The sequence below is a fragment of the Oncorhynchus mykiss genome, chromosome 24 (genome assembly GCF_057628025.1).
Source record: "Oncorhynchus mykiss isolate SJ-2025 chromosome 24, ASM5762802v1, whole genome shotgun sequence".
Taxonomy (NCBI): Eukaryota; Metazoa; Chordata; class Actinopteri; order Salmoniformes; family Salmonidae; genus Oncorhynchus; species Oncorhynchus mykiss.
This window is the reverse complement of record NC_143045.1, coordinates 8,850,684-8,864,336: the sequence shown is the minus strand read 5'-3', so window position 1 is coordinate 8,864,336 and position 13,653 is coordinate 8,850,684. Positions and strand designations below refer to the sequence as shown.

Here is a 13,653-nt window from a genome sequence, read left to right as displayed (position 1 = left end):
ACCCTATCTCTCTCCTTGCCAGATGAGCCCTGCACACCATACAATACAATGACCCCAATTCTCTCCTCTTCTCCCTCAGGTGGATGTGGAGACCCTGGACCCCCGGGGTCGGACTCCCCTCCACCTGGCTGTCACTCTGGGTCACCTGGACTGTGCCCGTCTGCTCCTCCAACATGGTGCTGACGTCAGCAAGGAGAACCGCAACGGCTGGACGGGTGAGACAGGGAGGGGTTGTAATAGTATGGTGGCATTTCGCTCCACCCGCAATAACATCTGCTAAACACGTGTATGTAACCAATACAATGTGATTGATTTCATTTGTGTAGTAAGAGTAGTGGTAGTAGTAGTAGTAGCAGTAGTAGGAGTAATACTTGTAGTAGGAGTAGTAGGAGTAATAGTAGGAAGAGTAGTAGGAGTAGTAGTAGTAGTAGTAGTAGTAGTAGGAGTAGTAGGAGTAATAGTAGGAAGAGTAGTAGGAGTAGTAGTAGTAGTAGTAGGATGAGTAGTAGGAGGAGTAGGAGGAGTAATAGGAGTAGTAGGAGTAGTAGGAGTAATAGGAGTAGTAGGAGTAGTAGTAGGAGGAGTAATAGTAGGAAGAGGAGTAGCAGGAGTAGGAGTAATAGTAGTAGGAGGGGGAGTAATAGAAGTAATAGGAGTAGTAGGATTAGTAGTAGTAGGAGTAATAAGAGGAGGAGTAGTAGGATTAATAGTAGGAGGAGGAGTAGGAGGAGTAGTAGTGGGAGGAGGAGTAGTAGGAAAAGTATGAGGAGTAGGAGTAGTAGTAGAAGGAGGAGCAGTAGAAGTAATAGGAGTAGTAGTAGTAGGAGTAACAGTAGGAGGAGTAGTAGCAGTATTAGTAGGAGGAGTAGGAGGAATAATAGTAGGAAGAGGAGGAGTAGGAGTAGTAGTAGTAGGAGGAGGAGTTGTAGAAGTAATAGAAGTAGTAGGAGTAGTAGTAGTAGGAGTAATAGGAGGAGGAGTAGTAGAAGTAATAGGAGTAGTATGAATAGTAGTAGGAGGAGGAGTAGAAGTAATAGTAGTAGGAGGAGTAGTAGAAGTAATAGGAGTAGTAGGCGTAGTAGGAGTAGTAGTATGAGGAGTAGTAGGAGTAATATAAGTAATAGGAGGAGGAGGAGGAGGAGTAGGAGAAGTTGGAGGAGTAGTAGGAGGAGGAGTAGTAGGAGTAATAGGAGTAGTAATAGGAGGAGTAGTAGAAGTAATAGGAGTAGTAGGAGTTGTAGTAGGAGGAGTAGTAGGAATAGTAGGAGGAGGAGTAGTAGGAGTAATAGGAGTAGTAATAGGAGTAGTAGGAGTAGTAGGAGGAGTAACAGTAGGAGTACTAGGAGTACTAGTAGGAAGAGAAGGAGGAGTAATAGCAGGACGAGGAGTAGTAGGAGTAATAAGAGTAGTAGGAGTAGTAGTAGGAGTAATAGGAGTAGTAGGAGGAGTAATAGTAGAAGGAGTAGTAGGAGGAGTAATAGTAGGAGGAGTAGTAGGAGTAATAGTAGGAGGAGTAGTAGTAGGAGGATTAATAGTAGGAAGAGGAGTAGCAGGAGTAGGAGTAGTAGGAGGAGGAGGAGTAGTAGTAGGAGGAGTAGTAGAAGTAATAGTAGTAGTATGGAGTAGTAGTAGGATGAGTAGGAGGAGTAGTAGACGTCATAGGAGTAGTAGGACTAGTACGAGTAGTGGTAGGAGGAGTAGTAGTATGAGTAGTAGGAGTAATAGTAGGAGGAGTAATAGGAGTAGTAGGAGTATGAGTAGTAGTAGGAGTGGTAGTAGGAGGAGTAATAGTAGGAGGAGTAGTAGCAGTAGTAGGAGGAGTAATAGTAGGAAGAGGAGTATCAGGAGTAGGAGTAGTAGTAGTAGGAGGGGGGGGAATAGAAGTAATAGGAGTAGTAGGAGTAGGAGTAGTAGGAGTAATAGTAGGAGGAGGAGTAGGAGGAGTAGTAGTGGGAGGAGGAGTAGTAGGAAGAGTATGAGGAGTAGGAGTAGTAGGAGGAGGAGGAGTAGTAGAAGTAATAGGAGTAGTAGTAGTAGTAGGAGTAATAGTAGGAGGAGTAGTAGGAGGATGAGTAATAGTAGGAGGAGTAGTAGGAGTAATAGTAGGAGGAGTAGGAGGAATAATAGTAGGAAGATGAGTAGCAGGAGTAGGAGTAGTAGTAGTAGGAGGAGGAGTTGTAGAAGTAATAGGAGTAGTAGGAGTAGTAGTAGTAGGAGTAATAGGAGGAGGAGTAGTAGGAGTAATAGTAGGAGGAGTAGGAGGAGTAGTAGTAGGAGGAGGAGTAGTAGAGGGAGTAGCAGGAGTAGGAGTAGTAGTAGGAGGAGGAGGAGTAGTAGAAGTAATAGGAGTAGTAGGTGTAGTAGAAGTAGGAGTAATAGTAGGAGGAGCAGTAGGAGGAGTAGTAGGAGTAATAGTAGGAGGAGGAGGAGTAGTAATAGGAGTAGTAGGAGTAATAGTAGGAGTAGTAGTAGTAGTAGGAGTAATAAGAGTAGATGGAGTAATAGTAGTAGTAGGAGTAATAGGAGTAGTAGGAGGAGGAGGACTTGGAGTAGTAGTAGTAGTAGTAGTAGTACTTTATCTACCCTCAAGGGGAAATTGTTTTTCAGCAGAATTATCCATAAAACACAACAGGCATGTGTACTGTGAAAGCATAGATAAATTGACTAGGAGAAGTCTAACAGTGACTCACAATTAAAGGCTGGAAGTATGTACTGTATGGAATCTCTATAGAAATAGATTGAGGTGATTGGATTCTACGAATAGGAACCATTTGTTTGTGGATTGATGGTGAGCCAAATGGCCGCTGTGGATGGATCTAATCAAGTAATTAGGCACAATTGCTTTTAAATGCACTTATTGATAATTTAAAATGAAATTGAAATTGATTGGGTAGGCTAGTCAGAGTTTCCTCAGAGAGTTGGTTAGTCAGAGTTTCCTCAGAGAGTTGATTTAGGACTGTGGCACTGGGAAGGGACCTGTATAGTATTGTAAGGCACAACGCTGGCGACAGGAAGCAGGTACATGGAGAACATTTAATCAACTACGGAAATAAAACAGGACAGGACCAGCATCTGGATGGGACAAAGTAACGAAATCAACGCTGACAGGGAATAACGTGAGGAACAGACAGATAAAGGGAAGGCAATCAAATAATAATAGAGTTCAGGTGGGTCCAATGAGGCGCTGGTGCGCGTAACGAAGGGGACAGGTGTGCGTAAAGATAGGCAGTATGGCGCCCTCGAGCGCCAGAGAGAGGGAGAGCGGGAGCAGGCGTGACAGTACCCCCCCCCTCTAGGGGCGCCACCCGGCGTCCCATGGGGGCGGGCCTGACGGCCTGGTCGAGGCATGGGCGCTGGACAAGCTGGCTGGGGGCGAAGAAGCCTGACGAACCGGCGGAGACGTAGTGGCCTGAGGATCCAGCTGGGCGTAAAAAACCTGATGATCTGGCTGAGGCCCGACGTAGGATGGGCTCCTTCCGAGCCAACCGGTGCAAGGAAACCTCTCGAGCCAGCTAGGGTGTGTAAGCCCGACGAGCTGGCTAGGCACCCATGGTTCCATCGGCGGCGGGCCCCGGACAGACGTCACCACCAACCGGAACGCCAGCACTCCCCGATGTTTCCAATTTTGGTGTCAGCATTCTCTAAGGCACGACACTGGAGACAGGAAGCAGGTACAGTACATGGAGAACATTTAATCAACTACGGAAATAAAACAGGACAGGACCAGCGTCTGGATGGGACAAAGTAACGAAATCAACGCTGACAGGGAATAACGTGAGGAACAGACAGATAAAGGGAAGGCAATCAAATAATAATAGAGTTCAGGTGGGTCCAATGAGGCGCTGGTGCACGTAACGAAGGGGACAGGTGTGCGTAAAGATAGGCAGTCTGGCGCCCTTGTGCCAGAGAAAGGGAGAGCGGGAGCAGGCGTGACAAGTATACTTAAGCAATAAGACACCTCAAGGGTTCATGGTATATGGCCAATAAAATACTCCGCTTTACGTCGGGCTTAAGAACAGCCCTTAGCCGTGGTATATTGGCCATATACCACGAACCCCTGAGGTGCCTTATTGCTATTATAAACTGGTTACCAACGTAATTAGAGCAGGAAAAACAAATGTTTCGTCATACCCGTGGTATATGGTCTGATATGCCGAGGCTGTCAGCCAATCAGCATTCAGGGTTCAAACCACCCAGTTTTAGGGTATTGTAGTATCGAGTATAGCATGGCACAGCATAGCATAGTTCAGAGCAGCACAGTACAGTCCAATATACACAGTTTATTAGGTACACCCATCTAGTACCGGGTCTGATCCCCCTTTGCCTCTATGTAAGCCTGAATTCTTCGGGGCATGGAACCGTTGCTCCATTGGTATCAAGGGTATCAAACATTCCCCACACCATTACACCCCTGCCACCAGCATGTACCGTTGATACCAGGCAGGGTAGGACCATGGACTCATGCTGCTTACGCCAAATCCTGACTGCCGTCAGCATGACGCCACAGGAACTGGGATTAGTCGGACCAGGCAATGTTTTTCTACTCCTCAATTGACCAGTGTTGGCGATCGCGTGCCGATTGGAGCCGCTTCTTCTGGGTTTTAGCTGATAGGAGTGGAACCTGGTGTGGTCGTCTGCTGCAGTTGCCCATCCGTGAGAAGGACCGATGAGTTGTGCGTTCCGAGATGCCGTTTTGCACACCACTGTACCATTATTTGCCCGTCTGTGGCCCGCCTGTTAGCTTGCCCGATTCTTTCCATTCTCCTTTGACCTCTCATCAACAATCTATTTTCGCCCACAGGACTGCCTCTGACGGGATGTTTTTTGTTTCTCGCACTATTCTTGGTAAACCCTAGACACTGTCGTGCGTGAAAAGCCCAGGAGTCGCTTAGCTCACTAGTTTTGCCCATTCTAATGTTCAATTCAACAGTAACTGAATGCCTCGATGCCTGTCTGCCTGCTTTATATAGCAAGGCACAGCCACAGGACTCACTGTCTGTAGTTGCAAACCATTAACTGGCCCATGAGTGTGTGTCTATACATATGGTGAATATTGTCTTCCTCTCTCCCATAGTGCTCCAGGAGGCAGTCAGTACACGAGACCCGGAGCTGGTGCGTCTAGTTCTGCATTACCGTGACTACCAGCGGACCACTAAGAGACTGGCGGGAATCCCTGTCCTCCTGGAGAGACTGCACCAGGTGAGAGGCACGACACTGAACACAAGTACAGAGCACAATAGCAACGTCAGAATACAGACATTTAGGAAACACTTGTAGATATATTTTGAGTTAGCACTTATCTTATTGAACAACACTGTTAAAAAAAATCTTGTTTATTTAAATGAAATATTATTAAGTAACTGGTTCATTTTTTTGTTTACTCAACTATTCGGTCAAAGTGATACCCAGAACTTAACATTTTTAGTTGGGCATTTTACTTTAAAAAAGGCTGTGGAACTAGTCACACGCTCACAGTGCTTTCAACATACATTGTATTCAACTTACATGTTTGACACCTTTTGACAATGTGCATGTTCATTTATACAGTAATTAATATTCAACATTTCCTCACCTGGGATTTGAACTCACAACCTCTTGATTCACAGCTTTCCTGCTACGCCACTATGTCTGTGTCAATAACTGATTTCACCTATATTGCTACAGAGCAAAGTACATCTCAGATTTGTTAAAAGTATACTCAAGAAAAAACATTTAATTTATCATAACGATTAAGGAGTAACATTGAAACAGAGTAATATGCCCCACCAACAGGGGTACGCGCAATGCCGTCAGGGGTATGCCAAATAAAAATGTGATTCACCTTTTTTTCTTTTTTTTTTTTTCCAATGGGGCTATACATTTGGGTGAGGTTTTTTTCTCGCCTGAGTAGCCTCTTTTCACTGCCAAAAATAAAAGTAAACCATCTAGTGTTCAGCGAAATAACAACACAATGTCAAATACAGGTAGCCTAGTCAAATAATTAACATCCAATCACATTAACAGTTACTCTCTCGTGGGAATTCCACTAAAGGTCCGTATGTAGCCAAACGTAGCTGCTGCTCATGTTGGTTTCTGTACTGATGGAGAAAAGCCATGACAGGGAGACGTAGTGGAGTGGTAATGCTCGTGCAAAGAGTTGCTCCCGACGCCACTTGGGTACACTGCAGCATCCACCGAGAGGCTCTTGCTGCCAAGAGAATGCCTGACAGCTTGAAAGACGTTTTGGACACTACAGTGAAAATGGTTAACTTTGTTAAAGCAAGGCCCCTGAACTCTTGTGTATTTTATGCATTATGCAATGATATGGGCAGCGACCATGTAACGCTTTTACAACATACAGAAGTGTGCTGGTTATCAAGGGTTTTTGAATTGAGAGACTAGCTTTCTTTACTGACCATAATTTTCACTTGTCTGACCGCTTGAATGATGACGAATTATATCTGGGTGATGTTTTTTCTCACATTAATGATTTGAATCAATGATTACAGGGACTCTCCGCAACTACAGTGCCTTGCGAAAGTATTCGGCCCCCTTGAACTTTGCGACCTTTTGCCACATTTCAGGCTTCAAACATAAAGATATAAAACTGTATTTTTTTGTGAAGAATCAACAACAAGTGGGACACAATCATGAAGTGGAATGACATTTATTGGATATTTCAAACTTTTTTAACAAATCAAGAACTGAGAAATTGGGCGTGCAAAATTATTCAGCCCCTCTACTTTCAGTGCAGCAAACTCTCTCCAGAAGTTCAGTGAGGATCTCTGAATGATCCAATGTTGACCTAAATGACTAATGATGATAAATACAATCCACCTGTGTGTAATCAAGTCTCCGTATAAATGCACCTGCACTGTGATAGTCTCAGAGGTCCGTTAAAAGCGCAGAGAGCATCATGAAGAATAAGGAACACACCAGACAGGTCCGAGATACTGTTGTGAAGAAGTTTAAAGCCGGATTTGGATACAAAAAGATTTCCCAAGCTTTAAACATCCCAAGGAGCACTGTGCAAGCGATAATATTGAAATGGAAGGAGTATCAGACCACTGCAAATCTACCAAGACCTGGCCGTCCCTCTAAACTTTCAGCTCATACAAGGAGAAGACTGATCAGAGATGCAGCCAAGAGGCCCATGATCACTCTGGATGAACTGCAGAGATCTACAGCTGAGGTGGGAGACTCTGTCCATAGGACAACAATCAGTCGTATATTGCACAAATCTGGCCTTTATAGAAGAGTGGCAAAAAGAAAGCCATTTCTTAAAGATATCCATAAAAAGTGTCGTTTAAAGTTTGCCACAAGCCACCTGGGAGACACACCAAACATGTGCTCTGGTCAGATGAAACCAAAATTGAACTTTTTGGCAACAATGCAAAACGTTATGTTTGGCGTAAAAGCAACACAGCTGAACACACCATCCCCACTGTCAAACATGGTGGTGGCAGCATCATGGTTTGGGCCTGCTTTTCTTCAGCAGGGACAGGGAAGATGGTTAAAATTGATGGGAAGATGGATGGAGCCAAATACAGGACCATTCTGGAAGAAAACCTGATGGAGTCTGCAAAAGACCTGAGACTGGGACGGAGATTTGTCTTCCAACAAGACAATGATCCAAAACATAAAGCAAAATCTACAATGGAATGGTTCAAAAATAAACATATCCAGGTGTTAGAATGGCCAAGTCAAAGTCCAGACCTGAATCCAATCGAGAATCTGTGGAAAGAACTGAAAACTGCTGTTCACAAATGCTCTCCATCCAACCTCACTGAGCTCGAGCTGTTTTGCAAGGAGGAATGGGAAAAAAATTCAGTCTCTCAATGTGCAAAACTGATAGAGACATACCCCAAGCGACTTACAGCTGTAATCGCAGCAAAAGGTGGCGCTACAAAGTATTAACTTAACGGGGTTGAATAATTTTGCACGCCCAATTTTTCAGTTCTTGATTTGTTAAAAAAGTTTGAAATATACAATAAATGTCGTTCCACTTCATGATTGTGTCCCACTTGTTGTTGATTCTTCACAAAAAAATACAGTTTTATATCTTTATGTTTGAAGCCTGAAATGTGGCATAAGGTCGCAAAGTTCAAGGGGGCCGAATACTTTCGCAAGGCACTGTATATTCAATGTGCGGGACAAAATTGAGGCTATGATTAAGAAGTTGGAGCTCTTTTCTGTCTGCATTAACAAGGACAACACACAGGTCTTTCCATCGATTTGTTTGTGTGCAAATGAACTCAAGCTTATGGACAATGTCAAATGTGATATAGCGAAGCAACTGAGTGAGCTGGGTGTGCAATTAAACAGGTACTTTCCTGAAACGGACAACATAAACAACTGGATTCGTTATCCCTTCCATGCCCTGCCTCCAGTCCACTTCCCGATATCTGAACAAGAGAGCCTCATCGAAATTGTAGCAAGCGGTTCTGTGAAAATTGAATTTAATCAGAAGCCACCGCCAGATTTCTGGATAGGGCTGCGCTCAGAGTTTCTTGCCTTGGCAAATCGCGCTGTTAAGACACTGATGCCCTTTGCAACCACATACCTATGTGAGAGTGGATTCTCGGCCCTCACTAGCATGAAAACTAAATACAGGCATAGACTGTGCGTGGAAAATTATTTAAGACTGAGACTCTCTCCAATACAACCCAACATTGCAGAGTTGTGTGCATCCTTTCAAGCACACCCTCATTAACCTGTGGTGAGTAATTCACAATTTTTGATGAACAAATAAGGTTTTATATATAAGATGGCTAAATAAAGAGCAAAATTATTGATTATTATTATATTATTATTTGTGCCCTGGTCCTATAAGAGCTCTTTGTCACTTCCCACGAACCGGGCTGTGACAAAAATTCACACTCATTCTTATGTTTAATAAATGTATTGTATAGTGTGTGTGTGGCAGGCTTACAGTGATGGCAAAACACAACATTTGAGGGTGCGCTGACCCTGGTGCTAGAGGGGGTACGCAGCTGGAGGTAGAATGTTTGAAGGGGTATGGGACTATAAAACATTTGGGAACCATTGCTCTATATAATACTGTACACTTTCTTGAATTAGTTGTGGATTTGGGAACTGTGAAAAGATGCCTGGTGTCATGTCTGGTGAGGTACGTGTGTGTGTCAGAGCTTTGTGTAAGTTGACGATGCAAACAATATGGAATTTTCAACACATGAATGTTTCTTATAAAAATAAGTCAGTCTCTCCTCAACTCTTAGCCAAGAGAGACAGGCATGCATAGTATTAATATTAGCCCTCTGGTTACAATGAAAATAAAGATGTGCCACTCTTTTCTGGGCCAGCTTCTGCTTAACTAGGTATTTCTTTGCAGATCATATGACTGGACAATAATCAAGATAAGACAAAACTAGAGCCTGCAGGATTTGCTTTTTGGAGAGTGGTGTCAAAAACAGAGCATCTCTTTATTATGGACAGACCTCTCCCCATTTTTACCACCATTGAATCTATATGTTTTGACCATGACAGTTTACAATCTAAGGCAACACCAAATAATTGAGTTACCTAAGCTTGTTCAAACGCCACACCATTCAATGCCAGATTCAGCTGAGGTCTAGAGCTTGGGGAATGATTTGCACCAAGTACAATGCTCTTAGTTTTAGAGATGTTCAGAACCAGTTTATTACTGGCCACCCATTCTGAAACTGACTGCAACTCCTTGTTAAGGGTTTAGTGATTTCATTAGCTGTGGTTGCTGACACGAATATGGTTGAATCATCAGCATACATGTACACACAGTCTTTGTTTAATGCCAGTGGCAGGGTATTGGTAAAAATAGAAAATAGTAGAGGGCCTAGAGAGCTGCCCTGCAGTACACCACACCCTACATGTTTGACATTAGAGAGGCTTCCATTAAAGAAAACCCTCTTATTTATATTAGATTCATACAGTTGAAGTTGAAAGTTTACATACACTTAGGTTGGAGTCATTAAGACTTGTTTTTCAACTACTCCACAAATTTCTTGTTAACAAACTATAGTTTTGGCATGTCGGTTAGGACATCTACTTTGTGCATGACACAAGTCATTCTTGTTTGTTTTATTTCACTTATAATTCACTGTATCATCATTCCAGTGGGTCACAAGTTTACATACACTAAGTTGACAGTGCCTTTAAACAGCTTGGGAAATTCCAGAAAACGATGTCATGGCTTTAGAAGCTTCTGATAGGCTAATTGACATCATTTGAATCAATTGGAGGTGTACCTGTGGATGTATTTCAAGGCCTACCTTCGAAATCATGGGAAAATCAAAAGAAATCAGCCATGACCTCAGAAAAATTATTGTAGACCTCCACAAGCCTGGTTCATCCTTGGGAGCAATTTCCAAACGCCTGAAGGTACCACGTTCATCTGTACAAACAATAGTACGCAAGTATAAACACCAAGGGACCAAGCAGCTGTCATGCCACTTAGGAAGGAGACACGTTCTGTCTCCTAGAGATGAACGTACTTTGTTGCGAAAGGTGCAAATCAATCCCAGATCAACAACAAAGGACCTTGTGAAGATGCTGGAGGAAACGAGTACAAAAGTATCTATATCCACAGTAAAACGAGTCTATATCGACATAACCTGAAAGGCCACTCAGCAAGGAAGCCACTGCTTCAAAACCGCCATAAGAAAAGCCAGACTACGGTTTGCAACTGCACATGGGGACAAAGATCACATTTTTTGGAGAAATGTCCTCTGGTCTGATGAAACAAAAATAGAACTGTTTGGCCATAATGACCATCATTGTGTTTGGAGGAAAAAGGGGGAGGCTTGCAAGCCGAAGAACACCATCCCAACCGTGAAGCACGGGGGTGGCAGCATCATGTTGTGGGGGTGCTTTGCTGCAGGAGGGACTGTTGCACTTCACAAAATAGATGGCCACACGAGTTAAGAAAATGATGTGGATATATTGAAGCAACGTCTCAAGACATCAGTCAGGAAGTTAAAGCTTGGTTGCAAATGGGTCTTCCAAATGACCCCAAGCATACTTCCAAAGTTGTGGCAAAATGGCTTAAGGACAACAAAGTCAAGGTATTGGAGTGGCCATCACATAGCCCTGACCTCAATCCAATAGAAAACTGTAGCTCTGAATCCATGATATGACAGAGGTTGAAAAGCCATAAAACATGTTTTCTCAACAGCAGGTTATGGTCAATAATATCGAAGGCTGCACTGAAATCTAACGGTACAGCTCCCACAATCTTCTTATTATCAATTTCTTTCAAACAATCATCAGTCATTTGTGTCATTGCAGTACATGTTGGGTGCCCTTCTCTATAAGCATGCTGAAAGTCTGTTGTCAGTTTGTTTACAGAGAAATAGCTTTGTATTTGGTCAAACGCAATTTTCTCTAACAGCTTGCTAAGAACTGGCAGCAAGATGATAGGTCTGCTGTTAGAACCAGTAAAGGCCGCTTTATGATTGACTTTGGCTTCTCACCAGGCCTGAGGACAAACACCTTCCTCTAGACTCTAGATTAAAGATATGACAGATAGGAGTGGCCAGTGAGTCAGCTACCATCTTCAGTAGCCTTCCGTCTATGAGGTTTGTTCCCACACTAACTTTACAAAATCCAAACTTACAATAATTTCATTTAATTATTTCTTTCCTTTTTTTGCATGAATGCAATGGCTCACTCTTTGTTGATTCGATGAAAGATTTTTTTTGTCTTTCTGACCATCATTTATTTAAACTTTTTTTCTCCATCATTCTTTATATCATTGATCTTGGCTTCATAATGCAGCTTCTTCTTCTTTTCTCAATTTGCAGTAAGTCAGCCAGTCACATGTGCAGCCAGACTTATGAGCCACTCCTTTTGCCCTATCTCTTACAACCATACATCTTTTCAATTCCCCATCAATCCATGAAGCCTTAACAGTTCTAACAGTCAGTTTCTTAACAGGTGCATGTTTATCAATAATTGTAAGCAATTTCAGAAATTAATCAAGCGCAGCGTCTGGATGCTCCTCATTAATAACATCAAACCAACAAATAATTTTCACATCGTCCACATCAAGAGCCACAACAAAATATTTTGTATGACCTCTTATATACTATTGTAGGTCTAGCTTTTGGAACTTTGTGTTTCCTGGATATAGCCACTATTTTGTGATCACTGCATCCAATGGGTACGGATACAGCTATAAATGTGTACGGATACAGTTATAAATGTGTACGGATACAGTTATAAATGTGTACGAATACAGTTATAAAATGTGTATGGTTTATGATTGATGTGCACCCCTTTCTTCATCTCTCCCAAGTCCAGAACGCTGCAATCCCCCCACTAATTCTATTATTAATCCCACCCCCTCCATATGTCTCTGTCTCACCATCAGCTCTGGGATGGGATTGGAACAGCGACAGTCCTTTGTTCCTGGCCACCCTAACCAAATTACTCTCTTTTTTCCTGTGGTGTTTTCCTTTCTCCCTCTCTTGTCCCTGCGTGTGTGTGGGTGTGGGTGTCTCCCCCTTCCTCTCTCGCTCTCTCTGTCTCTCTTTCCATCTCTCTCTCTCTCTCTCTCTCTCTCAATCTCTCCCTCTCTCTCTCTCTCTCCTTCTCTCTCTCTCTCTCTCTCTCTCTCGCTCTGTCTGTCTCTTTCTCTCTCTCTCTGTCTCTTTCAATCGGTCTCTTTCTCTTTCTCTCTCCCTCTGTCTCTCTCTCTCTTTCTCTCTCTCTCTGTGTGTCTCTTTCTCTCTCTCTGTCTTTCTCTCTCTGTCTCTCTCTCTCTCTGTGTCTCTTTCTCTCTCCCTCTGTCTCTCTCTCTCTTTCTCTCTCTCTCTCTGTGTCTCTTTCTCTCTCTCTGTCTTTCTCTCTCTGTCTCTCTCTCTCTCTGTCTCTTTCTCTCTCCCTCTGTCTCTCTCTCTCTTTCTCTGTGTGTCTCTTTCTCTCTCTCTGTCTTTCTCTCTCTGTCTCTCTCTCTCTGTGTCTCTTTCTCTCTCTCTGTCTCTCTCTCTCTCCCAAGGCTCAGGACTTTTACGTGGAGATGAAATGGGAGTTTACAAGCTGGGGTAAGTCATAATAAATAATGTTATCTGCCTCTCAGATTTTTATCTGCATGGATGATGGCTTCCTGCCTGACTGTATATGAGCTTGGTGACAGACTTCCTTTCTCTGTGGGTCTGCATTGTCTCCATAGAAATATAATCACTAAAATGGGTAAAGACCCCCAAATCACGGCAATAAAAAAGTTACACTCAAAATAGCCGCCAGGCCAACCATCACAGGGCAATTGACTAGAGTGGGAGTGACGCCTGTTCTAGGAATTATATTTCTATGGCTGTCTATATCTCTCTCTCTTTCCTAGTGCCGCTGGTGTCTCGTATCTGTCCCAGTGACACATACCGCGTGTGGAAGAGTGGCCAGTGCCTGCGCGTAGACACCACTCTCATGGGCTTTGATCAGATGACCTGGCAGAGAGGAAACCGAAGCTTCATCTTCCGGGGTCAAGGTCAGGGGTCCTGTGTGTGTGTGTGTGTGTGTGTGTGTGTGTGTGTGTGTGTGTGTGTGTGTGTGTGTGTGTGTGTGTGTGTGTGTGTGTGTGTGTGTGTGTGTGTGTGTGTGGTCGAATCCTCTTTTCTATTGTCACAGGACTTCCTTCCTTCCTTCTTCTCCCCTATCACTGCCATCATTATGTTAGTCACT

At 43.4% G+C, this 13,653-nt stretch overlaps 1 protein-coding gene across 1 annotated transcript in view; it reads left to right on the top strand.

Annotated features, from left to right (window-relative positions):
- The window catches only part of LOC110503311 (ankyrin repeat domain-containing protein 13B), a 36,755-nt gene that overhangs the window by 11,616 nt on the left and 11,486 nt on the right, over positions 1 to 13,653 (top strand). Inside the window, exons 2-5 of the mRNA XM_090218224.1 lie at positions 80 to 215; positions 5,075 to 5,199; positions 12,974 to 13,019; positions 13,316 to 13,459. Coding sequence (XP_090074350.1) covers positions 80 to 215; positions 5,075 to 5,199; positions 12,974 to 13,019; positions 13,316 to 13,459 — 451 coding nt within the window. The remainder of the gene's footprint in view (positions 1 to 79; positions 216 to 5,074; positions 5,200 to 12,973; positions 13,020 to 13,315; positions 13,460 to 13,653) is intronic.